Here is a 20,851-nt window from a genome sequence, read left to right on the forward strand (position 1 = left end):
AGCTCACAGTTACTGGAGGTTTCAGTCCATACTCAGCTGGGTCCAATGCAGAGCAGCACACAGCAGAAAGCAACCTTTCATGGTGGTGGCAAAGAGCAAGAGCCCCCTTATCTTCTTTATCCTCCTCCTCTTTCTTCTTTTTCTTGCTTTTTTCAGCCTTGACGACTCCCTTTTTTGCTACATCGGGTTTTCCTTTAGCCTAGTAGGCAGCGATGTCATTTTCATATTTTTATGAAAGCAACCTTAGCAGCCTTCTTATATGGCTGCTTGTCATCTGCTGCAGTATTATTCCACATTTCTCCAAGTTTCTTTGCAGCATCACCAATGGAGAGGCCAGGATGTTCTCCTTTGATTTTGGGGTGATACTCAGAACAAAACAAAAAGAAGGATGACGGAGGTCTCTTGGGTGCATTGGGATACTTGGACTTCTTTTTTGTTTCTCCTTTAGAAGGAATATAAGTTTTTCTTTCTTTTTCATGATGAGCACATAAAAGTCTGAGTGTTCATAGTCTAGTAGAGACAGCCCCAACCCAGATGAAACCCAAATAGTTCAGGCCTGTTGGAAATTAAATGGAAATATTGTGTCAGAGAGTTCCAACAAAGGGTCAGCAAGTGTTGGAACGATGAGGGACTTCTCGTAGATGTTGCAGTCTTTGTGTGCATTAAGCAATCTGAGTGTCTCAGAAATGATGGTGACGAAGATGTGTATAAGAAGCAGACACGGTGCGTTGTCGCTGTGAGAGCGGAGCATGTGTGCTTGGCTGGGTGCAGCTCGCTGTCTGCACGGACCCCTCAGATGCCTCTCACTGTTATCACTCTCACAGCCCCGGTGGATCTCCGCAGATGTGGGCTTCAGCTCTGCAGTTCCTGCTCACACACAGCTTGTGTTGCTAATGGATTGCTCTGACAGGAGCTTTTATTGACTAAGCTTTTTCTTCATCTTCTGATTGCCTCTGAGCCTTTCTAACCACAGCTGCCCTTTCATCCTTGAAACTAAGATCTTTCTCCTCTCAGAGTTGTCCTCCACAGTGCATGAGGAATACACGACTCCTTACATTTATCTCGGGCTTGGTGGTTCTGAATACTTGTCACACACACTGTCCTGATGCTCATTCTGACATGCTGGGGGAAAGAGAAATACCCTGCCCCAGGGGAATGAGCCCTGCCCCAGGATGGGAAGTCAGAGTATTTCCCCAAGGGCACTCCCAGGGAATAAGCTGGTTCTGGGATCAGGGATCAGAACATAAGTCTTCTGATTCCGACCTTGCTTAATGATGCTATTGGCAAGAACAGTACTTTGACAGTTCCCGTACCCAGTACTGTGTGTTCTGACCCAGGCTTGTTGCAATGCTGTTTAGGCCTAGAGTCTCCCACAAGGCTAGTTCTTCCAAAGGGCTGGCTCTATGAATGAGACTTGCAGGCCCAGAATCACTGATGCCCATGGATACCCCAGGACTTCTTTAGAGTCTGTCCAAGCTTTGGGAACAGGGGTGAGCTGAAGCCACATTCAGCCTTCCTTCAACTTGCTTTATAATGGGGTTTTTTTTGACGGAACTGGGGATTGAACTCAGGCCCTTGCACTTGCCAGGAAAGTGTTTATTCCACTGAGCCATCTCCCCAGCCCCTGTAATGGTTTCTGAAATAACTTAATTTAGGAGAAGCAAAATGGCATGTGAGCATGAAAGATGGAGAGTATTAATTTAATCAAGTAAAACTTAGAGCAAAATTAATATTATACATTTAATGGTACCATAAAATTAATGCCCTGCCGGGTTATTCAGCATAAATGTAAATAGTCTACATGAATGACTATAATTAGTATTGCTTTAGTAGAGCCAAATCAATTTTCAAGTTGCTCTCAGCTCTCTTTATTAGTTCTGTATCAGTATTTATGTAGTTGGAATCACTGTCTAAAGTTTTCCTTGGCACCGTTTGCCTCCTAGCATCTGAGTTTCTTCAAACACAGGAAAGTGATTGCAGGGACCAAGAGGAACCCATCCTGCTTTCTGAGAGTTCCTTCCAATTGTTTCTCTTTCTGACCTGAAGGTGTCCTATCTAATAGCATGGGCCTTTCCCTCTCAGGGTTTCTTAGTGGAGGCAAAAATGGCAACCCTAATCATCTGTCATTTACCAAGAAGAGATGTCTTACTCTTGACCAAAGATACTAGTTATACCAGGGACAAAGAACACCTTCCTAAAGACCAAACTCCAGCTGGTGGGACTCCTGGAGAACTCTCATCTCTTCTTAGAGGACATTCGTCTTCTGGTGAGCACGGCCTGGGACCACTGTCATACAGGCTCTAGGCCTGAACAGCATTGCAACGAGCCTGGGTCGGAACACACCAGCCTTGGGAATGGGGACTATTAAGGTACTGTTGTCACTAACAGCATCCAAGCAAGCTCAGGATCAGAAGACTTATGTTCTGATCCTTGATCCCAGAACAAGCTCATTTCCTCAGTATGTGCGTGGGTGGAGCCAAATCTATTTTAATAGATTTTGAGGGCACAGCCAATGGTGCACTCAGAGGCTAGTGAGGGCACACAATGGAGCACTCAGAGGCTAGTACTCCATTGTGAATGACCCTGACCTTAGAGTCTCACCCAGTTCCTTTGGATATATCTAGTCTCTATTTTCTGTAGAGCCAGAAAGATGACACTGAGATGTCCCTATGTGGATTGCTGAGTCTGTGCCCATGGTGCACACATTCACTACAAGTGACATGTGAGAAAGGGACTACAACTGAGCTATGGCAAAGCCTTGGACAGCAGGAAGGTCCAGCCTTGGGGATGGGGTCCCAAGTGGCCATCGGAGGAGGGGTAAACTGACGGAGGACTCAGGAGAAGAACTGCAGTCCCACCCTTTATGTTTTGTTTGGAGATCTCCACTGTGCCTCTTAGAACTGAAAGCCAGGGCCATTCCTGTGAGAACTGAGGTCTCTAGAATAAAGGACAGTTTCCAGTGGCAGGCTACACATTCAGCCAGGCACGGAGAGCTGTAATAATATCAGCCTGTTCACAGACCTGCAGTGCTAACAGGACAGGGAGAAGACAGCGATGGGAGGCCACAGAGAGGGTCTCCCACCGTGTGGTCAGAGGGAAGATGTACCGAGGCAGTTGCATGAAAATAGTGACATGTTGTCTAATGACATCCAGCTTCAGGTCAAATGCTGTATCCAGGTCCTTCCTGTTTGACTATGGAGGAATATTTGAAGGAGAATCTATTAATTGTGAGAGAAAGAGGAGCAGAAAATATTCATCCCAAGGAAGCTTTGTGGGCCTTTGTAGTCCAGGGTGTGGAGATTGCTGTTATCATCATGACATCTGAGACTCTTCCGAGAAACATGGAGATGCGGATTTAAGAGCACATTTGCAAGGGGCATCCATGAGACAGTGTCAGAGTGCTGCTATATGCAGGTGGAGCCAGCTTCCCATCCAGAAAGGAGAGGAGCTAAGATGCAGAGACCCCTCAGCTGTCTCTGAGCATGGAGGTCCGTGGGAGCAGGGGCACTGAGTCTGGGGCAGAGGCAAAGGCCTGGTGTTGATGTAGCACAGGGTAAGGAAGATGTATCCATGGAAGCCACTTCAAGGAGTGTGTGGGTCAGATAGACCCGAGGTGGTGGTGTGCGAGGTGTAGCCCTGGACAGTGGAGGGTGTCCAGCTGGGCTCTGCACCCCGGCCAGGTCCTCTGGTCCTGAGGGGTAGATGTCAGCCTCAGCTGACCTGACCTACAGTCACCTACAGAACTGCCACCAGAGAATGGGGTGTTCTCAGTGCCAACCCCATCACACCTTCCTTTTATCACCTCTATAGGAAAATTGCTACTTATGATGAAGAAATCCAGCATCTCTATGAGGAGATGGAGCAACAAATCAAAAACGAGAGGGAGCAGTTTCTCCTAAAGGTAAGTGTCCACCTTCTGGCTGGGCTCTGAGGGCTGGCTGGGTTGACATTTCTGCACTGACCACCTCCACCAAGTGTGACATCACAGTGCCACCACCATGGTGCTACTGATTCTCTCTTTCTCTGCTTTATTTATTTTTCCAGGCATTTGTCACCTTTGAACATGACATATGATGTACTTGTTTATTTTTATTGATTCGTGTCTGCTGCCTCCTATAAGCATATAAGCTCCACAAAAGTAGGGATGTTTGAATTTTACTTACTATTGCATCCTCGGCTCCTGGACTATGCCTGGAATATGGCAGGTATTCAGTAAATATTTTTTCAATCAGTTGATGGTCAACAGGAGGATGGAAGGATGCAGTGTACACTTCCAGCAAAGCAGCCTAAAGATTGGGTCAGAAACTGGCTGATGCCTAGACCTGTATTGAAGATCCATCCACGTACAGTCCAATTTCACACCGTTTCCAGCAGGGGAAATGGTTGTTCCCAGGGGCCAGCCATTACTGCCCAGGCTGCCCGTATCTTCTCCTTAAATGCCTAGATGTCATTGTCCAGAAAGGCAGACTCCGCCATGCTCAGATGCCGTGGGAGCTTACCTCCCTGTTCCTACTTTGGCACACAGTCAGCCTCTTTCCTAGAACTGCTATTTGTCTTGAGGTCATGACTGGTGAAATTCTCTCCCACACCAAGCTAAGCAGGGTCTTTTTTGGGAATATATTCATTAAAAAAAAAAACCTAAAAGAAACTCTATTGTCTATTCTCACACTGAGTTTTTAACAGAAATGCCTTTGAGCTTGACCTGCAGCTCCTCTGCATCTCATCACTAGCTCTGGAGTGTGGTCCCAGAGCCTGAATCAAGCTTCAGTCACATGTTGCTTTGGATTATCCACACCATGGCTGCATTTAGTATTACAGATGTCACTCAGGCAGGGAAGGAATCAGAAACATCCAGCCGTGTTCTACAGCCAGAGCCTCTGGAGCTTGTCAGCATTCCAAGAGCTCCGCATCTCTGAGAGCGCTGTCCTCTTTCTGCCCTGCCCCTCAGCTGGGGATGGGGGTGACATGCCTAGAGCAGATGGTACTTACACACTGCCCCAGCAGACCTACCACACTTTCTGACAGCTGCAGCCCCCACCCTGTGAGGGGAAGCTACCCCTTTATCCCAAATGACATACTACAGAAGGCACAAGCTCTGGGGGCATTTGCCCCTTCTACCTGGGGCAATCACTAAGATCAAACACAAACTTTCAGAAACAAGAAGTGGGCCTGGGCATGGGCTGGGAGGGGATGGAGCTCAGAGGAAAACGTTCAGGGCAGGTTAGTGATCCTGAGCATGTGCTGGCTACCATGCTGTGGCCCTCAGCTGTTCCCTCTGCTTCCTCTTTCTCCTTTCTACACACCAAATGCTGAGTGCTTGCGCTTATGCTTTTGGCGCGAGCATGGAGGCTCTTAAGACACCGTTGACAGTGCCGTTAAGCCTGGTCATAGAGTGGGGATAGTGCCAGTTCCATTTGTGGCATCCTGGGAGAGGTTGCACTCCTGGCCAGGCTTGGATCCTTGTTCTGCACTTCGCAGTGTGTTTGGCCATGAAGGAGGTGCTCAACCATCTGTACCTCAGGGTCCAGTCAGGAGTCCTGTCCACTGCTCTGCCCTGGGGTGGGTGGGGGATGCCCTGTGGAGTATGCGGCGTCTGTGGCCTTGTGCCGCCCAGCACTGTCTGTGGGATGCCTGCTCCTCAGAAGCAGCCATGCCATTCACGGCAGGTTTCCTGGTGCTGATTCTGCAGAAACAGTGGCTGGAGCAGCAGTTGTCTCAGCAGGTGCGACTCCCTGTGCCATCACCTGGTTAACATGCGGATGGTCCCAGGCCACGGTCCCCATCCCCCACAGGAAGCAGGTGAGGACCTGAGGAGGTCCAGTGGCCTGTGAGCCTACAGCAGTAACATTCTCCCCCTTGGCTGCTGCCTGCCACCATTCCAACCTTCCAGCCAGGTCCCTACCCCACCACCTTGCCCAGGGTAGTGTCCTACCCTGTCCTTGGAAAAGCATCTTTCCCTGTCATGGGGACCTGCAGGGCTTTGCAGCAGAGAGTAAGAGGAGATTTAAAGTTTCTTCTCTTCCTGCATTTTTTACACCTTTGTTCCACCTTCTGGAAAGTGAAGGGCTACAGAAGCCTGGATTTTTTTTTTTTCTCTTGGGGTTCTAGGCATGGAGCCATGGGCCCTACCTGTGTCAGGCAAGTACTCTACCACCAAGCCATACCCCAGCCTGAGGATTTGTGTTTCTAGTTTGTGAGTGATCCAGAAGCCAATCAGCTGGATATGCAGGGACTGGAGTCCATGTCTCTGGTGCCGGCTCTGGGCCCTTCCACCAGGTGTGACCTCCACAGTGCTCCTCTGTCTCATAGCCCACCTGTCACTCCTGCATCTTTCAGGCCTCAGCATGTCAGAGTAGGGGAGTGCAGTCAAGGGCAAAAGGAGAGGGATACTGTAAGCAGAGGCACAAACATCGGAGGGGCCCGTGACAGTGGAGAACTGGAGAGGCCAATGCAGGGACGGTGTCAGGGATCCAGGGCTCAACATGGAACAGCGAACTCAAACTGGAGCGGTCTTAGAGGTCATCTGCCTCCCCCTCCACCCCCAGTTTAGAGACAAGCTGAGGACTCTGTTTTCCCCTCTCTGAGCTCCATGCTAACCCTGGGTTATTTCTCTGGTGGGGGTGATGGGTGCCAGATGCAGTGGCCAGATGAGGGCATACCAGTGGGGCAGTGTGGTGCTCCCTGCGCCTCTCGCCACCCCCACAGGCCTTGGCGTGCGGTGGGAAGGGCCTCACGGCATTGAGGGCCAATGCCTGCTGATGAGTCCATCTTAGGCCCTGTGCGTTCCCTCCGCCCACTTGGCAGGACACAGAGAGGTTCCAGGCCCGCAGTCAGGAGCTGGAGAAGAAGCTATTTGCTAAGGAGCAGGAGCTGGAGCGACTCAACCAGAAGCAGAAGAGGGTAGGTTTTGGTACTCCTCAGAGTCCTGGCTCTTCCTTTCATCTATGTCTCTGGCTCTTGTCCCTGCCACTCACAAAGCTTTTTGTTTACTCTGAGAAGAACCATGTGGTCCTACAAGATAGTGTTGAAAAGTCACTCGTGACCCTCAGGGAAAAAAACAACTTCTCCATTGCCAGGTTTTTAATTTGGAAAAGTTGCCACTGACTTCAAAGGGCCTGCAGATGTCTTCATAGTTTTATCCAGGGACCATGGGAATGCCCAAACTTGAACCGATTCCACAGCCTGTGTGAGAACAGGGGGAAACTTGGGAGCACAAGGAAATGCTCTGACATTTGAAAGGAGGCTGCAGGAAGGTCAGGGACCTGTCCAGCTGGAAAGGGCTTCTCAGAGGTGGGCATATCCCTCCTCTGTCTGACATGGTCTGGATGAGATTCATCAGGTTACTTTGTGCTGCCCCCTATAAGCTCAGAATGGGTGTAGACCCCAGACACCCTCCTCTGACTACCTGAGCAGTAGGCAGAGGGTACAGGGCAGCATCTCTGTGGGATAGGCAAGCATCGTGCCCAGGCACCTCTCCAAAGCCAGGGCTCATGAGGTGGCATGGGTGAGGGGGCTGCTGCCTTTTGCATCCTTTCAAGGTCCTGAGAGGAATTCAGTTGTAGAAAACCACCCAGACTCATTGCTTACCTGGGAATACAGAGAGTTATTTTTGGCAGCACATTAAAATAAGAGACCTCAATTCTGCCTGGGTACCGTCATGTTCTGCTGCTGCTGCTGCTGCTGCTGCTACTGTCCGGGCTTCAGATTCCAGTTCTTTATGTTGCAGGAAGGCAATGTCAGCCACGTGATCTGCCAGCCGCCTTCCTTTTTCCAATCTACGTTTGCACCTCTCTTCTTCTTGCCTCCTCACTGTGATACATTAAATTCTTAACAGTTAGATTTATCCCTCATATGAATGATTGCCACTCAATTTAATTATTGCATGCTTGCCTGATTACACAGGAGCCTCTTGAGAGCTACACAAAATTCCATGTTGTTACTTTCTTCTTCCCTTCCTGGCCACATTCATTAAATGGAATTGATTATGCTCTGCCGTGGTGCAGCTGTTTTTCTAGTGAGAATGCTGTAAGCCCTGCAAAGCATCATCACAGGAAAAGCTGCAGCTACCAAGATATGGGGGTCAAGTTGCTCTGGGGACATGAGAAGATGTTTAGGGTCTCTTTGACCAACTGTAATTATTCTCCAAGCATTGAAGGGCTTCTGGTTTCCAAAAAAAAAAAAAAGGATATTTTTTAAGATTAAAGAAATTAGACTTAGTTAGCTGAGAGGTAGTAAGGGAATAAACAAAGTTGCCCTCAGCATCCACAGTTGGGATGGGCCTCTTGCTGGAGGCTCTCCAGCTGCTGAATAGCCAGCTTCTTGAAGAATGGCACTGAGCTGTTCTCTATCCCCATCAAGGGCTCATAGGACAAGGATGGAGTGTTGACTCGGCCCGTGAGTCGAGACGTGGGGTAATGACCTGGAGGAGGAACGGGAATGAACAAGACAGGGCAAGAGACACGAGAGATGGAGACAAGACAGGCTTTCTGATCAAGTCTCATTTATTGAGGAAGTGAACAGGGTCTAAATAGCTGTATAGTGGAAGCAGTTGGGTGGGACTAGTTGTGGATTGGTAGTGGAGATCCAGGACCACAGGAAGATGTCGAGGCAAGTGGGGATTGGTGCTGCAGTACTTCTTGCCCAAATAAGGGAGAATATAACAGGAGCATTCTATCGCCCCCTACAGAGTGTGGTTTGCAAGACCACTCTGCTTCGGGGTGAGAGATACAGGTAGACTGTGGGATTTCCTGTGGTAGTGTTTACTTGCCATTGAGGGTGGAACCTGTGGCCTCTCACAGGTTGCCAAGGGCTCTGTCACTGAGCTGCACCCCAGCCTCATGGGCCTGTGGAGTGGGGCAGCTCTTCCTGGCCTGTTCAGGGGGGTGCCTAGGCGGGGACGGGAGAGGTAAGCTCTGAAGGCTCCGTCCTGCCTACTGAATGCCAAGGTGTTCGGGAAAGACCATGTTGCCTTCAGCTTGAGAGCAGTGACAGACCCTCCCTTCCACAGGGAGAGCAAGGAGAGTCTGGGCTGGCCCACTGCCAGTCCGTGGTGGTCACTCCTCACTCCCCCTCACTGTTGCTTTCCAGCTGGAGGGCCAGTGCATGGCTCTACACAACGACAAGCATGAGACCAAGGCTGAGAACACCAAGTTGAAGCTCACAAACCAGGAGCTGGCACGGGAGCTGGAGCGGACCTCCAAGGAGCTGCAGGATGCCCAGCAGCAGCTGGAGAGCCTCCAGCAAGAGGCCTGCAAGCTGTACCAGGAGAAGGAAATGTGAGTCGGCCTGCTCTGCTCCCTGCCTCCAGCTGCGGCACGCTGTCACTCTCACAACCCTCTGCCTGCCTGTGGGACAGGGACTCAGGCCCATTGCTCCTTCAGCTCCTTCTAACCCTCTTCTAGAGTTGGAGACTGCTGAGCAACCAGTGTGGTGCCAACCCCACCTGGGAGTGACAGGAACTAGATAACCCTGGCCCCGGGAAGTTCATTATATGATTAGGAAGACGTGCTCTCCATCCGCAGACGTGATAGTTGGTGAGCAGATGCTGGGTGAGCAGACTGACCTCCAGTGACCATCACAGTTTTAAGAACTAGGGCCCCAGGGGCAGAGTGGAAAGACTTTGGCATCAGCAATGATTTGGCAGGCTGATGGCAGGGGCCTAGAGTCATCACTCTACTCTGTCCATTTTTCCAGCAGTGTTTTCCTCTTAGATGTCATGGGCCCAGGCAGGGCACAGTGAACCACACATCTCTCTGGGCTGATTTGCCAGTGAAACCTGCTCTTGGAGTCTGGCTACTGGGCTTGGTCATCCAGCTGGGCAGTGGTCCACCAGAGTAGGAATCAGCCACTTACCTCATATGGGGAGTGTGAGGCTTGCACTCGGAAGCCCAGCGTGGAGAGATGTCGTGATGTGTCCTTTCATTTATCTGCTATCGCAGATCATTCCACCCTCAGTGCCTGCCACCTTGGGCCCAAACGTGTCTCACCAGAGTTGGTAATTCAGCAGCCTCCGTGCGACCTTACAGCTACAGCTGGTGCCATGCTTCTCAACTTTGATTCACAGGGGAAGAAACTGAGGTTTACAAGTTTTAAGTCACAGCCCCACAATGCTAAGTGCTCGGTGACCTCCCAGAGAATGAGCCAGCCAGGAAGGACAAGCAAAAGACCAGTGCTCACTCTGCTCCATCCTCCACTCACACATGTGTTCCTTCTGCAAAGGTCATCGTGGGGCTGCTCCTGAGAGGAGCCTGGGCGCTGACCTGTGTATTCCCAGTGCTCTGTGCTCTGCTTGCCCTCATTCAGAAGAGAAAATCCCTTTTCTTCTGACCGCGGCGAAACCTGGGCACACAGGTCTAACCCATCTTGTCCTCCATTCTGTTCATGTACTGAGTCCCACACCACTGGGGGTGGGTGGCGAAGACAGTAGAAAGAAATGGATTCAGACTGGGAATCTGATCCCAGTAAGATATCTCCAGTCAAGAAAAACAGATCCCCCAAACAAAATCAAGCCCTTCTGTCCCAGTTATTGGTGGGCCAGTGTAGAAAGAATGTGTATTTCAGAGTGAACCAGCAGAATCAATTCCTCCTCATTGGCAGCAGGGGCAACACAGGGTGAGCCCTTAACTTTATGAACAGAATGAAAGATTCCAGCTCTTGAAGTCCAATCAAGTTCTTTAAGCAGCTAACATCTGAAAGCAGGAGAATTAGAACAGTAAACTGGAATATAAAGCGCAGCCCTGGAGCTCCACCTGAGGACTCAGCTTTCTGAAGTCTCATCTTAATTAACCTAGCCAGAGCCCCAGTCTCCGGAGGGTGGGGGCAGGATTCACAGCTTCACCACGCAGTTTTCACGGGGCTCAGAATATCCCATGCATCTGAAAGCCGCATTGTCCAGGACAACATGTCCCACCCAGGACAGACAGATAGTGGGACCCTGACTTGGTCCCCACAGAATGGAATCACAGAGCTGCTTTACTGGCTGGCCTTAAATGTTTAATCTGCTGCCTTCATTTTGTTCAGGGAGAAACCAAGACTTGGAGAGGTGTATGCAAAGCCACACAGCTGGTTTCTTCCAGAAGCCTGGGAGAGACCTGTTCTCCCTATGCCTGTGGGTCCCCTGATGGCTCTGCCTGCACCACTCCAGAGCCTCAGGGAGGAACAGAGGTGGAGTAGGAAATAAACAGACTTAGTCATTTATCAGCAAGAACTCTGGACAGGCAAAATTAATTTTCCTGCTGTCTGAGGATGCTCAGAGTAGGAGTACTGGATCTCGAAATGAGATGAAGAAAGAACCAAGAGCAGAGATAATAGAAAGATAGAGGTCGGCACAAAAGCAGCATGGCTCTGTTTTTAATTAACTTTTGTTTTGAGTGGGTGTTTCTGACATGGTGCAGAAGCATAAATTTTGAGAAACGCCTGCCCACTGTGACTTCAGTCTTCTGTCACCCAGGGGGCACCAGTCATCGCGTCCCAGGGTGTGCTCAGTGCACCAACGCACACACCATTCTTTACGAGACAGTAGCGGGGCAAGCGTACTCTTCTCCTTTTGCCTTTTGCTTCTTACTTGGCAACATATTTTTAAAGTGTTCTATATTTCTTCTCTTCCTAAAAACAAACCCAACAGCCCCTCCCTAAAGGGAACCATAAACCTCTCACCAGTGGCTACAAAAATCCCCAGCAGGTTCTTTCCCGTGTAATTTGCATTTTACCTAGGAAGAGACTGTTAGAACCTCCAAGTTAGAGGAACTATAAGGGGCAGTTAATCAGGAGAGCCTTTCTTTTTGATAGCAGCAGTTACTGTATATCTGAATAGAGGCATGTTCACCAGATGAGTAGCTACATACGTATTTGCATGTGAATGTCATGCATGTAAATGTGGTTCTGTGGCTCTGGCTGGCGATAGGACAGAAGAGGAGAGAAGATCCTGAAGACCTGTGATTTAGGAATTGGCTTTTTGCCCTGGGCTGTGCACTGAGTGATGGAGCTGTTGAGCTCAGGCTGGGCAGAGAGGAGTGGGAGGCTGGGTGTGTGGTGTGCTGATCAGAGCCAGTCCAGAAAGAGCTCAGGGACCCACTTGGATAATGGAAAATACATTGTTTTCCCTTAAGTTGAAATTAAACATAATTAGTAATAAAATGTGAGGAACCCACAGCTCTGCAGGAGGGTGCCAGGGAAGCGCTGTGTCTTCCTTAGGATTGTCTGAGGTGAGCTCAGATTTGATCTGTTCTTGTCCTGAGGCAAACTCACAATTATGGTGTAAACTCACAATTAAAGAGGAAGAAGAGAAGAGCACAGAAAGGAAGGAGCTGGGTGCTCAGGTGCTCTGCGGGAGGCCTGGACCCAGCCTGCTGGTGCTGCTTGCACCCCCTGGGCAGGGACATTAATGGATGGCTGAGGGGACCCTCCCAGGCTGTGGCCCCAATGGTGCAGGCAGCCCCCCACCTGGCTGTGGGTGCTCCTCAAGCTAAGGGCTGGAATGCGACCCCTAAGTGGTGAAGCGAGTGACATGAACATCTGGATGTTTCCAGACTGAGGCTCAGAGCAGACCGGAAGGAGGTGCAAGTGTGGGGTGGAGCAGGCCTCTGTGGCTTGGGCTCACTTGCCTTTCCCCTTCCTGCCCCAGCAGTCCTTCAGCTCCCCACCTGACCCAACCTGCCCTCCTCCCTGGCCTCCCACCTCTTCCTCCTTCCTCTATTCTTCTCTTCCTCTCTCTACCCACTCCTTCCCTGCTCTCCTTTTCTTCATGTGTAGTCTGGGCTGGGGCTCTGTGCCAGGTGTGATTTTGAAGAGCAAAACACAGCACTCCCCCCAGGCTCAGCTGTCCTGCAGTCACCCTGGGTCCCACTGTGTCACTCTGTGAGTGATTACAGTTGATCCACTCACTCTCTGCATGAGACCCAGAGACAAGAAAGCCCATCAAGGAAATAAATGCCTAATAGTGGAAAATTCCAGATATCTGGGAACAGTTTGGGGACTTTGAGGGGAAATGGTGAAGGGCAAATGATCCTTTCAGATCATCTGAAAGTGAACTAACCTAGTGTCGGGTGTGTGAGGGTAGAGATGATGATGTAAACTCTCCCCAGGGATCAGGCTGCAGGAGAATATTGACTTTTGTCCTCAGAGTTAAGGGTGGCAGCCTGTCTGGAGCAACCACACCGGCACCACCCAGTTATGTGGCCAGGTGCCATGGGAAGTGGCTGTGAAATAAGCAGGCTCTGGAACCTGAGGTCTAGAGGCCCCAGACTCAGTCATGATGTCTGTGTTGCCAAGCTTCCTGTCTGTGATCACATGGTGGAGCCATCTCCCGTCCAGAGGGGTGTCTGATAACGCGCTAAGTTAAGACCACAAGCCAGGACCCCCCACTCCTTGCTCCCTGCAGCCCCTTCCTCCCCAAGCCTGCTCATTGCTCTGTCTGCTACTCCCCAGGGAGGTGTATCTTGTGACAGAGAGTCTGCAGCGAGAGAAGTCGGGGCTCCTGAAACAGCTGGATTTCCTGAGGTGGGTGAGAATGCATCCAGATGCCTAGATTAAAAGGGCATCCAGAGGTCGCAAGGAGCACGTTTACTCCCTTGGCCCCTGGTTGTGGTTGGACCACTGGACACCACTCCCTTGGGTGCTTGGTACAGTGACACACATGCCTACATCCCTCTATGGTTTGTGCCGTTCACACAGTTCTGCCTTGACCTTGGTGTCTTGCATGGTACCTGCTCAGGTAAGGGTGCAGCTGGACCTAGCAGGCAGCTCCTCTGTGCCTGCTGCACTATCTCCCTTGTCTTCTACCATACTATTAGGTAAGTAAAGTGGCAGTTGGGGCAGGAAGGTACTGGCACAGGAGAGGCTGATATTCGTAAGTTATTAGAAGCCACAAAGCTCCTCACTGATGAGCCAGGCTTGAAGTCCACAGCTGGCTTTTCCTTGTACTCAGCTATATTCCACTCCTGTTTTCTGGATGAGTAAACAAATCACAAACAGTCAACAGCACAAGAAAGGAGTTTCCTGAGACTTCTAAAGTGCACTGGAATAAATTCAGAGTTCACTGATCTGGAATGTACAAAAAAAAAAGCAAGCCTGTGTCAGCCAGGATGGAATTCCCAGTGCTGCCGACGTGGCTGTGTGTTGCCGCTGCCCCGGCACCTGCTGCTGATGGACAGAAGGCTCTGGGTGCAGATTGCTCCACTCGCCTCCTGGGTATGTTTTGGAGTTTGGGGTTTTAGGACAGGGCCCGTCACTGTGCCTGGCATCAGGGACAGTACCAGGTCAAAACAGCGTCCCCGGATGTGTTTCTGATGAACCCTACTCTGCACGAGGCAACAGGTCTCCACAGCAGGCAGCAGATTCAGAGGCAGGCCTCATCTAGTAAGAGGAAGAGAACGGGCTGGATAAGGACAAATTACTTGTTTTTCTTTTCATCTATTGTGCTTGGAAGAAATTCAGAAGCAGATCCTAAGAGACTGGCAAAGCAGCACTCCACAGGCTCTCTGGGCTTCTCCCTGAGGCCGACTTTCTGTGTGATTGTGGGGTTACTAAGCTGAAGCTGAGCTGTCAGGGGCAGAAGCCCCCAGGGCAGTGTGCCCATCACAGGGGATCCTCAGGAATCACAGGTGGTGACCATGCCAGGTGTGGGCATGACAGGGAAGCCAGCAGGGATGTGGAAGCAGAGGTGGTGGGGGGAGGGTCAGGAGGATGGCTGGAATGTGCCGAACAAGGAGCACCGGGCTCCTACGCAGACAGCACATTTCAGAGCACTTGATTAGAAATCCGCACTGCAACCTGGCTTGGCGCAAGATCACAATCTGGTGTGGTCTTGGGCAGATGATGTGGCCATCTGGGTCTGCATTGCCTCATGCCCGGCTCATAGGCTTCTTTGGAGAATTGGGTGATGGTTGCAAGTGGGGTTCCACAGGCCACACTGTGGTGAGGGGAGGGACATGCTGCTTTTCTTTCTTTCTTTTTTTTTGGCAGAACCGGGCATTGAACTCAGACCCTTGTGCTTGCCAGGGAAGTGCTTATTCCACTGAGCCATCTCCCCGGCCCCATGCTGCATTTCTTTAAATGCTGTAGTTTCTGCATGGCTGCACGAAGCAGGAAATAGTATCCAGGGACCCAAAGCCTTCACCTGGGTATGAGGCTGCTAACATACTCCTGCACAGAAGAGGCTCCTTCTACCTGTGGTGTCTGTGCTATTCGGGCTTACAGAACACCCCCACACCTCAGGCAAACCCTGGTTGTTATCTCCAAGGCCTGCCTGACACTAGTCCTGTAGTATATAACACAGAGCAAGCACCTGGCCCGGAAGTGCTGGGTAGGCAGTGTGGCCAGAACCCGGCCTCTACTGAGCCTCCCTTTCCCTTCAGAAGTGTGCACTGGTTCCTAGGCCAGTGACCTGAGGCATCACCGAGTCACAGAGATTCATGTGCTATATGGTCTTCTGATCTCTCATGTCCACAGATAAGACTCTCAGTCATTACAGTCCAGCGCATTCTGCAGCCACACTGCATCCCATGTTCTACGATGCATTGGGCCTCTAGCACCCTTTCTGTCCTCCTCCTTAGATGCCCACTGGAAGCTGTCCTGGGAGCTTGCCCTGGGTCCACCTGGGCCGCGTCTCTGCCTTCTGTGCTGCCATGGGGCAGCAACCTGTGCTTCTTGAGAAGGCGACTCCGTGCCCAGCTCGGGAACTGACAGGTTCCTCTTGGCTGCTGCAGGCTCACTCTAGCATCTGTTCTCATGTCTTTTGCCATCTATTCTCTCCTTGTTAGAGGTGCCCACAGATATGTGTAACATTTCCCCCCTGATCCCCGAGGTCTTCACGTCTCCATCCAACTGTTCTGCATTTCTTCCATCCCTTCACAACAAAATTTCCAAAGGAGTCATTTACCTTCCTGTCTGCTCAATGCCCTTTCTCTACCATCCTACCGAAATGGTTCCTTTCCACCCACCTGTGACCTCCACCTCATTAAAACTGTTGGTCCACCCTGTCCCCAAAGCCAATTCTTAGTGCAGTATCCAGGGGGCTTCTTTCAAAGCTAGTCAGATCGTGACACCCTCGGCCATCCACTGCTCCCCATTCCATGGCTTCACATCTCATTTGCAGTGTTCTTCCAGTGATCCAGAGGGCAGTGAATGGGAAGGTCCTACCCAGACTCACTCTCATTTTCCTTGCCCTCTCTTATTTCTCTCCTGGTCCTCAGGCACCCCAGACATGCTCCAGTCCAAGCCTTGCCTTGCTTTCTCCTCTGCCTGCACTGCTGTCCCCAAATACCTGAGTTTTCTCCTCTGTTCTCTACTCAGCTGTGGCCTCATCAGCAAGGCCTTCCCTGGTCATGCTAACAGAAGTAGTATGCCACCCGCTGGCACTCTTCTTCCAAGCTCCTGCTTTATGTTTTCTGAAGCAATCGTCCCCTTGCTAGCATCCAGGTCCCCTGAGGCAAGGACTTTGTGTTTTGTTCATAAGTGCATCCCTGAGAGCCTGGCAAGTGCTCTTTGAATGGAGCCTGCATGTGTGCTTGAAGGAATGCTTAGGTGGAAGGGGGCCTCTCAGCAAGCATGGTGAAGGGGAGCACGCCCCCTAGTGACAAGCGTCATGCATCATCCTGCTGGGCTGAGGGATCGGTAGACCACTCAGCCTTACCCTCCTGCTCTGAGCTGATTTACAAACTACCCTCTGTAGTTAATCACTTCTCTAAGGAAGAAATTCCATCTGCTGTTGGGGCCTTCTGCAGTAGGCCTGGCCCTGTACCCGTCTGACCAGGAAAATGACAATTGCTGGATCTGTGGGCTTGTGTTTGAATAGCTTCCCCCTTCCTGTCCACAGGGAGAGGAACAAACATCTCCGAGATGAACAGGACATTAGCTTTCAGGTCAGTGGCCGGTGCTCCCTCTGGGTGGGGGCAGTGGGAGACCAGGACAGTGATCCAAGGGCAGCCAGGTCTGTGCCAGGCTGACCCAAGATGGTCCTGACCCTGGAGATGTGTTTGATCTTAGCATGGGTACAGGATGATGGTGGCAAATGATCCAAAAGCTAAGTGGCCTGGCAGATGTGACCTGAGTGGATTTTCCATGAAATAACACATTTTCCTCTTGGCATAGCCCGAGGACTGTATCTTTCTTGGTTCCATCCGTGAGATGCTGTAATCGAAATACCACTATAACTTTTAAATCAAACTGTTTAGTTCTATTTTCACTTAAATTTTCATCTCTTGATGAAAATTTTTAAGTTTTATGTGGTTATAGAACAAATTAAAAGTGTGTCTATAGCTATTTGCATAGGTGATTTTATGTAAATGTTTTTCTACTAGTACCATCCATCTTTCTTCTCCAAGTAGCTGCAGAGGCTTTATTTATTTGGATGTCATCACCGTGGTGAGAAAAATCTAGGACTCTAAGCCCCTCTGCTCATCTTCCTCTTTACTGGGACCAACTGGGTGCCCTGAAGAAACAAAAATGGGGGCAGATGGCTTGGTGTGGCTCCCTAATTAAAGAGTTATCACCACCTGAGTTGTGGGTGTGTCCCGGGGCATGTCATCCATCACCTGGGCCCATGATCCCTGCCAAGACATGAGGAAAGGAGATCCTTGCCCTCTTTTTCCCCCATATTATAGAGATTTTAGAGAAAAGCAATTGTGAAGAGAGTGCTGTGTACTGCATCTGTCTGAAGGACAGCCTCAATGTGGCCGGCATCAGGCAGCGAGGTCACTCTGGCTTGGGCCTGACCTGGTTTAAGCCACTGGAACCTGGGAGATCTGGTACACTCCCTGCCTTCGGTGGTGTCACCGATGGCAAATGTTTCTGTTCCCCACCCATGTATACCATCCTGGCAAGGCTTAAACCTACACATGTTTGTTTTATGATGATAATGATTATAATTGTTGTAGAAGGAACACTGGATTTTTTTAGCTTCCAACCAAATGTCATCCTGATCCCTTCACCCTACTTTCTTTCAGCTGCCAAACTCATTCTGCTTTGAAAGGGAGATAAAGTGAAGAAGCCCAGTGGGGACTGAAAAAGAGGGATAAAGTCCTGTTGGTATAGAATATAATTAAAGGTTCATCTAGAAGGCTTAAAGCCATACCTTCAGTGGTGCTGGGAGCACGATAGCACCTCTTGTCCTCATTAAGGATCGTGGACAACCATGGTTTGGTGACTAATGAGAGATTCTTTCTGTGATCTCAGACCCCCTGCTCTCCTGGAGGGACATCAGTTAGGGTGCTTTGATAGAAGAGTTGTAAGACTCTCCACAGATGTTGGGGCCACTTTTCTACACCCGGTCTATTCCCTAAGGTCTAAAATGCTTGTGTACAAGCATGGGAGATGGACAAGGCATGGGGTTCCTTGGCCCTCTGCATCGTTCCTTTTCTCATTGTATCTGGGGCTTTGGAAATAAGGAGAGCTTACATCCACTGAGATGGGTGTGATTTTAAATGTGCAGAAGCTTTTAATGCCAATCAATACTTTTCTTATGCCTGAAGCAGCTATCTCCTCTTTGTGCTCTTGCGAACTATCAGTGCCACTAAAAAGAATAACATGGCAGACCAGGCTCTGCACTGTGTGTTTGTTCCTTTGATTCAGTTATTAGAAAGGAGAGGGAATTAGGTTGCTACCCAATGGGGAGAGTGGGTGAGTGGTACTAGGGAGACCAGCACCCTGCTGGTGTACTTCATTCTTGGTAGTCTGCCTCCCAGAAGCAGGAATGCTGAGCTTCTTTCTGCTCAGACACTGGGGCTAATACACAGGCATGCATCTGAGGGCATTCTGTATTTCTACAGAAAGATAAGGCAGCCAAGGCAAACACAGCTGCTTCTAAGACAAGCTGGAAGCAGAGATCTGGCTCTGTGATTGGCAAATATGTGGACAGCGGAGGGATACTTAGAAGGTAAGTCATCACTGTTCATCACTTATTTATCTGCTTGGGTGTTGGGTCTGGGCCACAATACTGTAGATTGGGCCTTGAGCCTTGGAGGGAAACTCAGAGGTCAGCTACTCCTACTGCCTTGGAAGCTTGGAGGACGTGACCCTCCCTGCTGTGACATCCATGCTGGAGGGGGGACTATGCAGGAAGATCTTCAGGAAAGGCCACTGTCTTCTGAGGCTGCCTGTCCTCCTGTGCCATGAAGGTGCTATAGGTGCATGGAGAGAGAGGAAGGAGGGGTCCCTGGGCGAGGGGCAGAGGGTGGGGCTGGATGACTGTTGTCTGCTGAGCAGAATGGATGTGCCTGGCTTTTTCAGAAACAAGACTGTCTTGGTTATGAAGGTTAATTAAAGAGCTCTATGGGGTCTTACTGGATGGATTCTTTGATAGACAAGATTGGGACTTGTGCTTGACAGATCATTTCACAGATTTACATTTAACTAGCTCAAATACAACATGTTTTGCTGCTGGTGGACAGCACATGATTGAGTTTAAAAACCCAAAGTGTTGGCTTATCGCCTGTGCATAGACAATGGTCTCTCTACATGAGAGACGTGGAGGTCCTGAAGATCAGACCCAGGGAGAAACAAGCTTGAAATAAAAGATATGTCAAGAAAAGTGACTTTGGGGACATAAATCGGCTCATCAGGAAAATCTTTGGGTCTGATTGTCATAAATTTCATCTCTAAATAGCTGAATAATGAGATGCAATTTGGAAGCCAAATTTCTGCAGTAGTAGTTGGCCTGTTGGTTCCATGGCACTGAATGTATCCTTTGATTGATTCGGCAGGCACTTACTGATTGCCCACTCTGTGCCAGGTATTCTTTTGAATTTTACAAGGGCTTGAAAGATGAATTGGACATAGCTTTCACTGTTAATATCTATTATTAAATGCTCATTTAATATGGAATTTATGTGAGTTCTTGGTCTATGTCCTGGATACCCGGAGTGAGTGAAATAGACCCATCCCTTGAGCAGACAATAATCCACTAAGCAACAAATCATGAACTCCAAGTCCTGATACAGGCTTGGTAAAAAGTGGATGTTCTCTACTGATGCCAGAGAGCATCAGTAGTGGTGAAACCAAAAGTGAACTTAGTCATGCTAAGCTGAGGGTATTACAGAATCTCCAGTGCTGAAGAATTTCCCAAATAAAAGTCCTTTCCAAGAAATGCTTCCTTTTGGAACCTATGGAAGTGGTAATTTTGTTTCTGGTTGCAAAGCCTTTGGAAAAACACTGCGTGCACGTGCTGCTCACGTTGCATGCAGCTGTCCCTCTTGCCTGGGCAAGCAGAGTGAAAATGGGTGGGAGTACTTCTCATGCTATGGTTACCAGGCTCCGTAGTGAGACAGGAAGTGTGCTGGGAAGAAGCCAGCTGGCTTTTATTTAAAACTGTGATTTTTATAAGTAAAAGGAAAGATGTTTGGTTTGCTATAAATTTCTTATTTTCTGTCAAGGAATCCAAATGAATTCACCATTGTTATGAGCAAGCACTGTGTCTTAATTGATCTCTCAGAATTGCAATTAACCTCAGAATGGTGGTGTTTGCTGTTGGTTTTCTTTTTCCTTCCTACTGTTGATCCTTAGGAGCAATAAATGCTGTAACCAGGGGGTAAAATAAAGGGTGTTTCTATGTTCTGCATTTCCTATGTTCTTTGCTAAATTTCTTTCTCTGAGTCCGATTACCTCCTTGCTACTTCAACTTTGTTGAATTTCCTTTTTTAATCTGTGTGTGTGTGTGTGAGAGAGAGAGAGAGAGAGACAGACAGACAGACAGAGAGACAGAGAGACAGAGAGACAGAGAGACAGAGAGACAGAGAGAGGCAGGAAGAGATAGACTGAGTGATAGAGAGATTGATCCAACTTGGATGCACGGTACAGCCTGTCAGACTTCTCTTCCTTTTCAGAATTCTGTTTCAGTTGTCTTCACAAAGACCAAGAA

At 49.5% G+C, this 20,851-nt stretch overlaps 1 protein-coding gene across 2 annotated transcripts in view; it reads left to right on the top strand.

Annotated features, from left to right (window-relative positions):
- The window catches only part of Cracr2a (calcium release activated channel regulator 2A), a 150,815-nt gene that overhangs the window by 97,940 nt on the left and 32,024 nt on the right, over positions 1-20,851 (top strand). For both annotated transcript variants that reach the window (XM_004643596.2, XM_023703747.1), the window contains 6 exons: positions 3,811-3,901; positions 6,805-6,900; positions 9,088-9,275; positions 13,426-13,497; positions 16,814-16,859; positions 18,765-18,871. In XM_004643596.2, coding sequence (XP_004643653.1) covers positions 3,811-3,901; positions 6,805-6,900; positions 9,088-9,275; positions 13,426-13,497; positions 16,814-16,859; positions 18,765-18,871 — 600 coding nt within the window. The remainder of the gene's footprint in view (positions 1-3,810; positions 3,902-6,804; positions 6,901-9,087; positions 9,276-13,425; positions 13,498-16,813; positions 16,860-18,764; positions 18,872-20,851) is intronic.

Source organism: Octodon degus, unplaced genomic scaffold, assembly GCF_000260255.1.
Source record: "Octodon degus isolate 3935 unplaced genomic scaffold, OctDeg1.0 scaffold00178, whole genome shotgun sequence".
In the NCBI taxonomy this organism is placed as follows: domain Eukaryota; kingdom Metazoa; phylum Chordata; class Mammalia; order Rodentia; family Octodontidae; genus Octodon; species Octodon degus.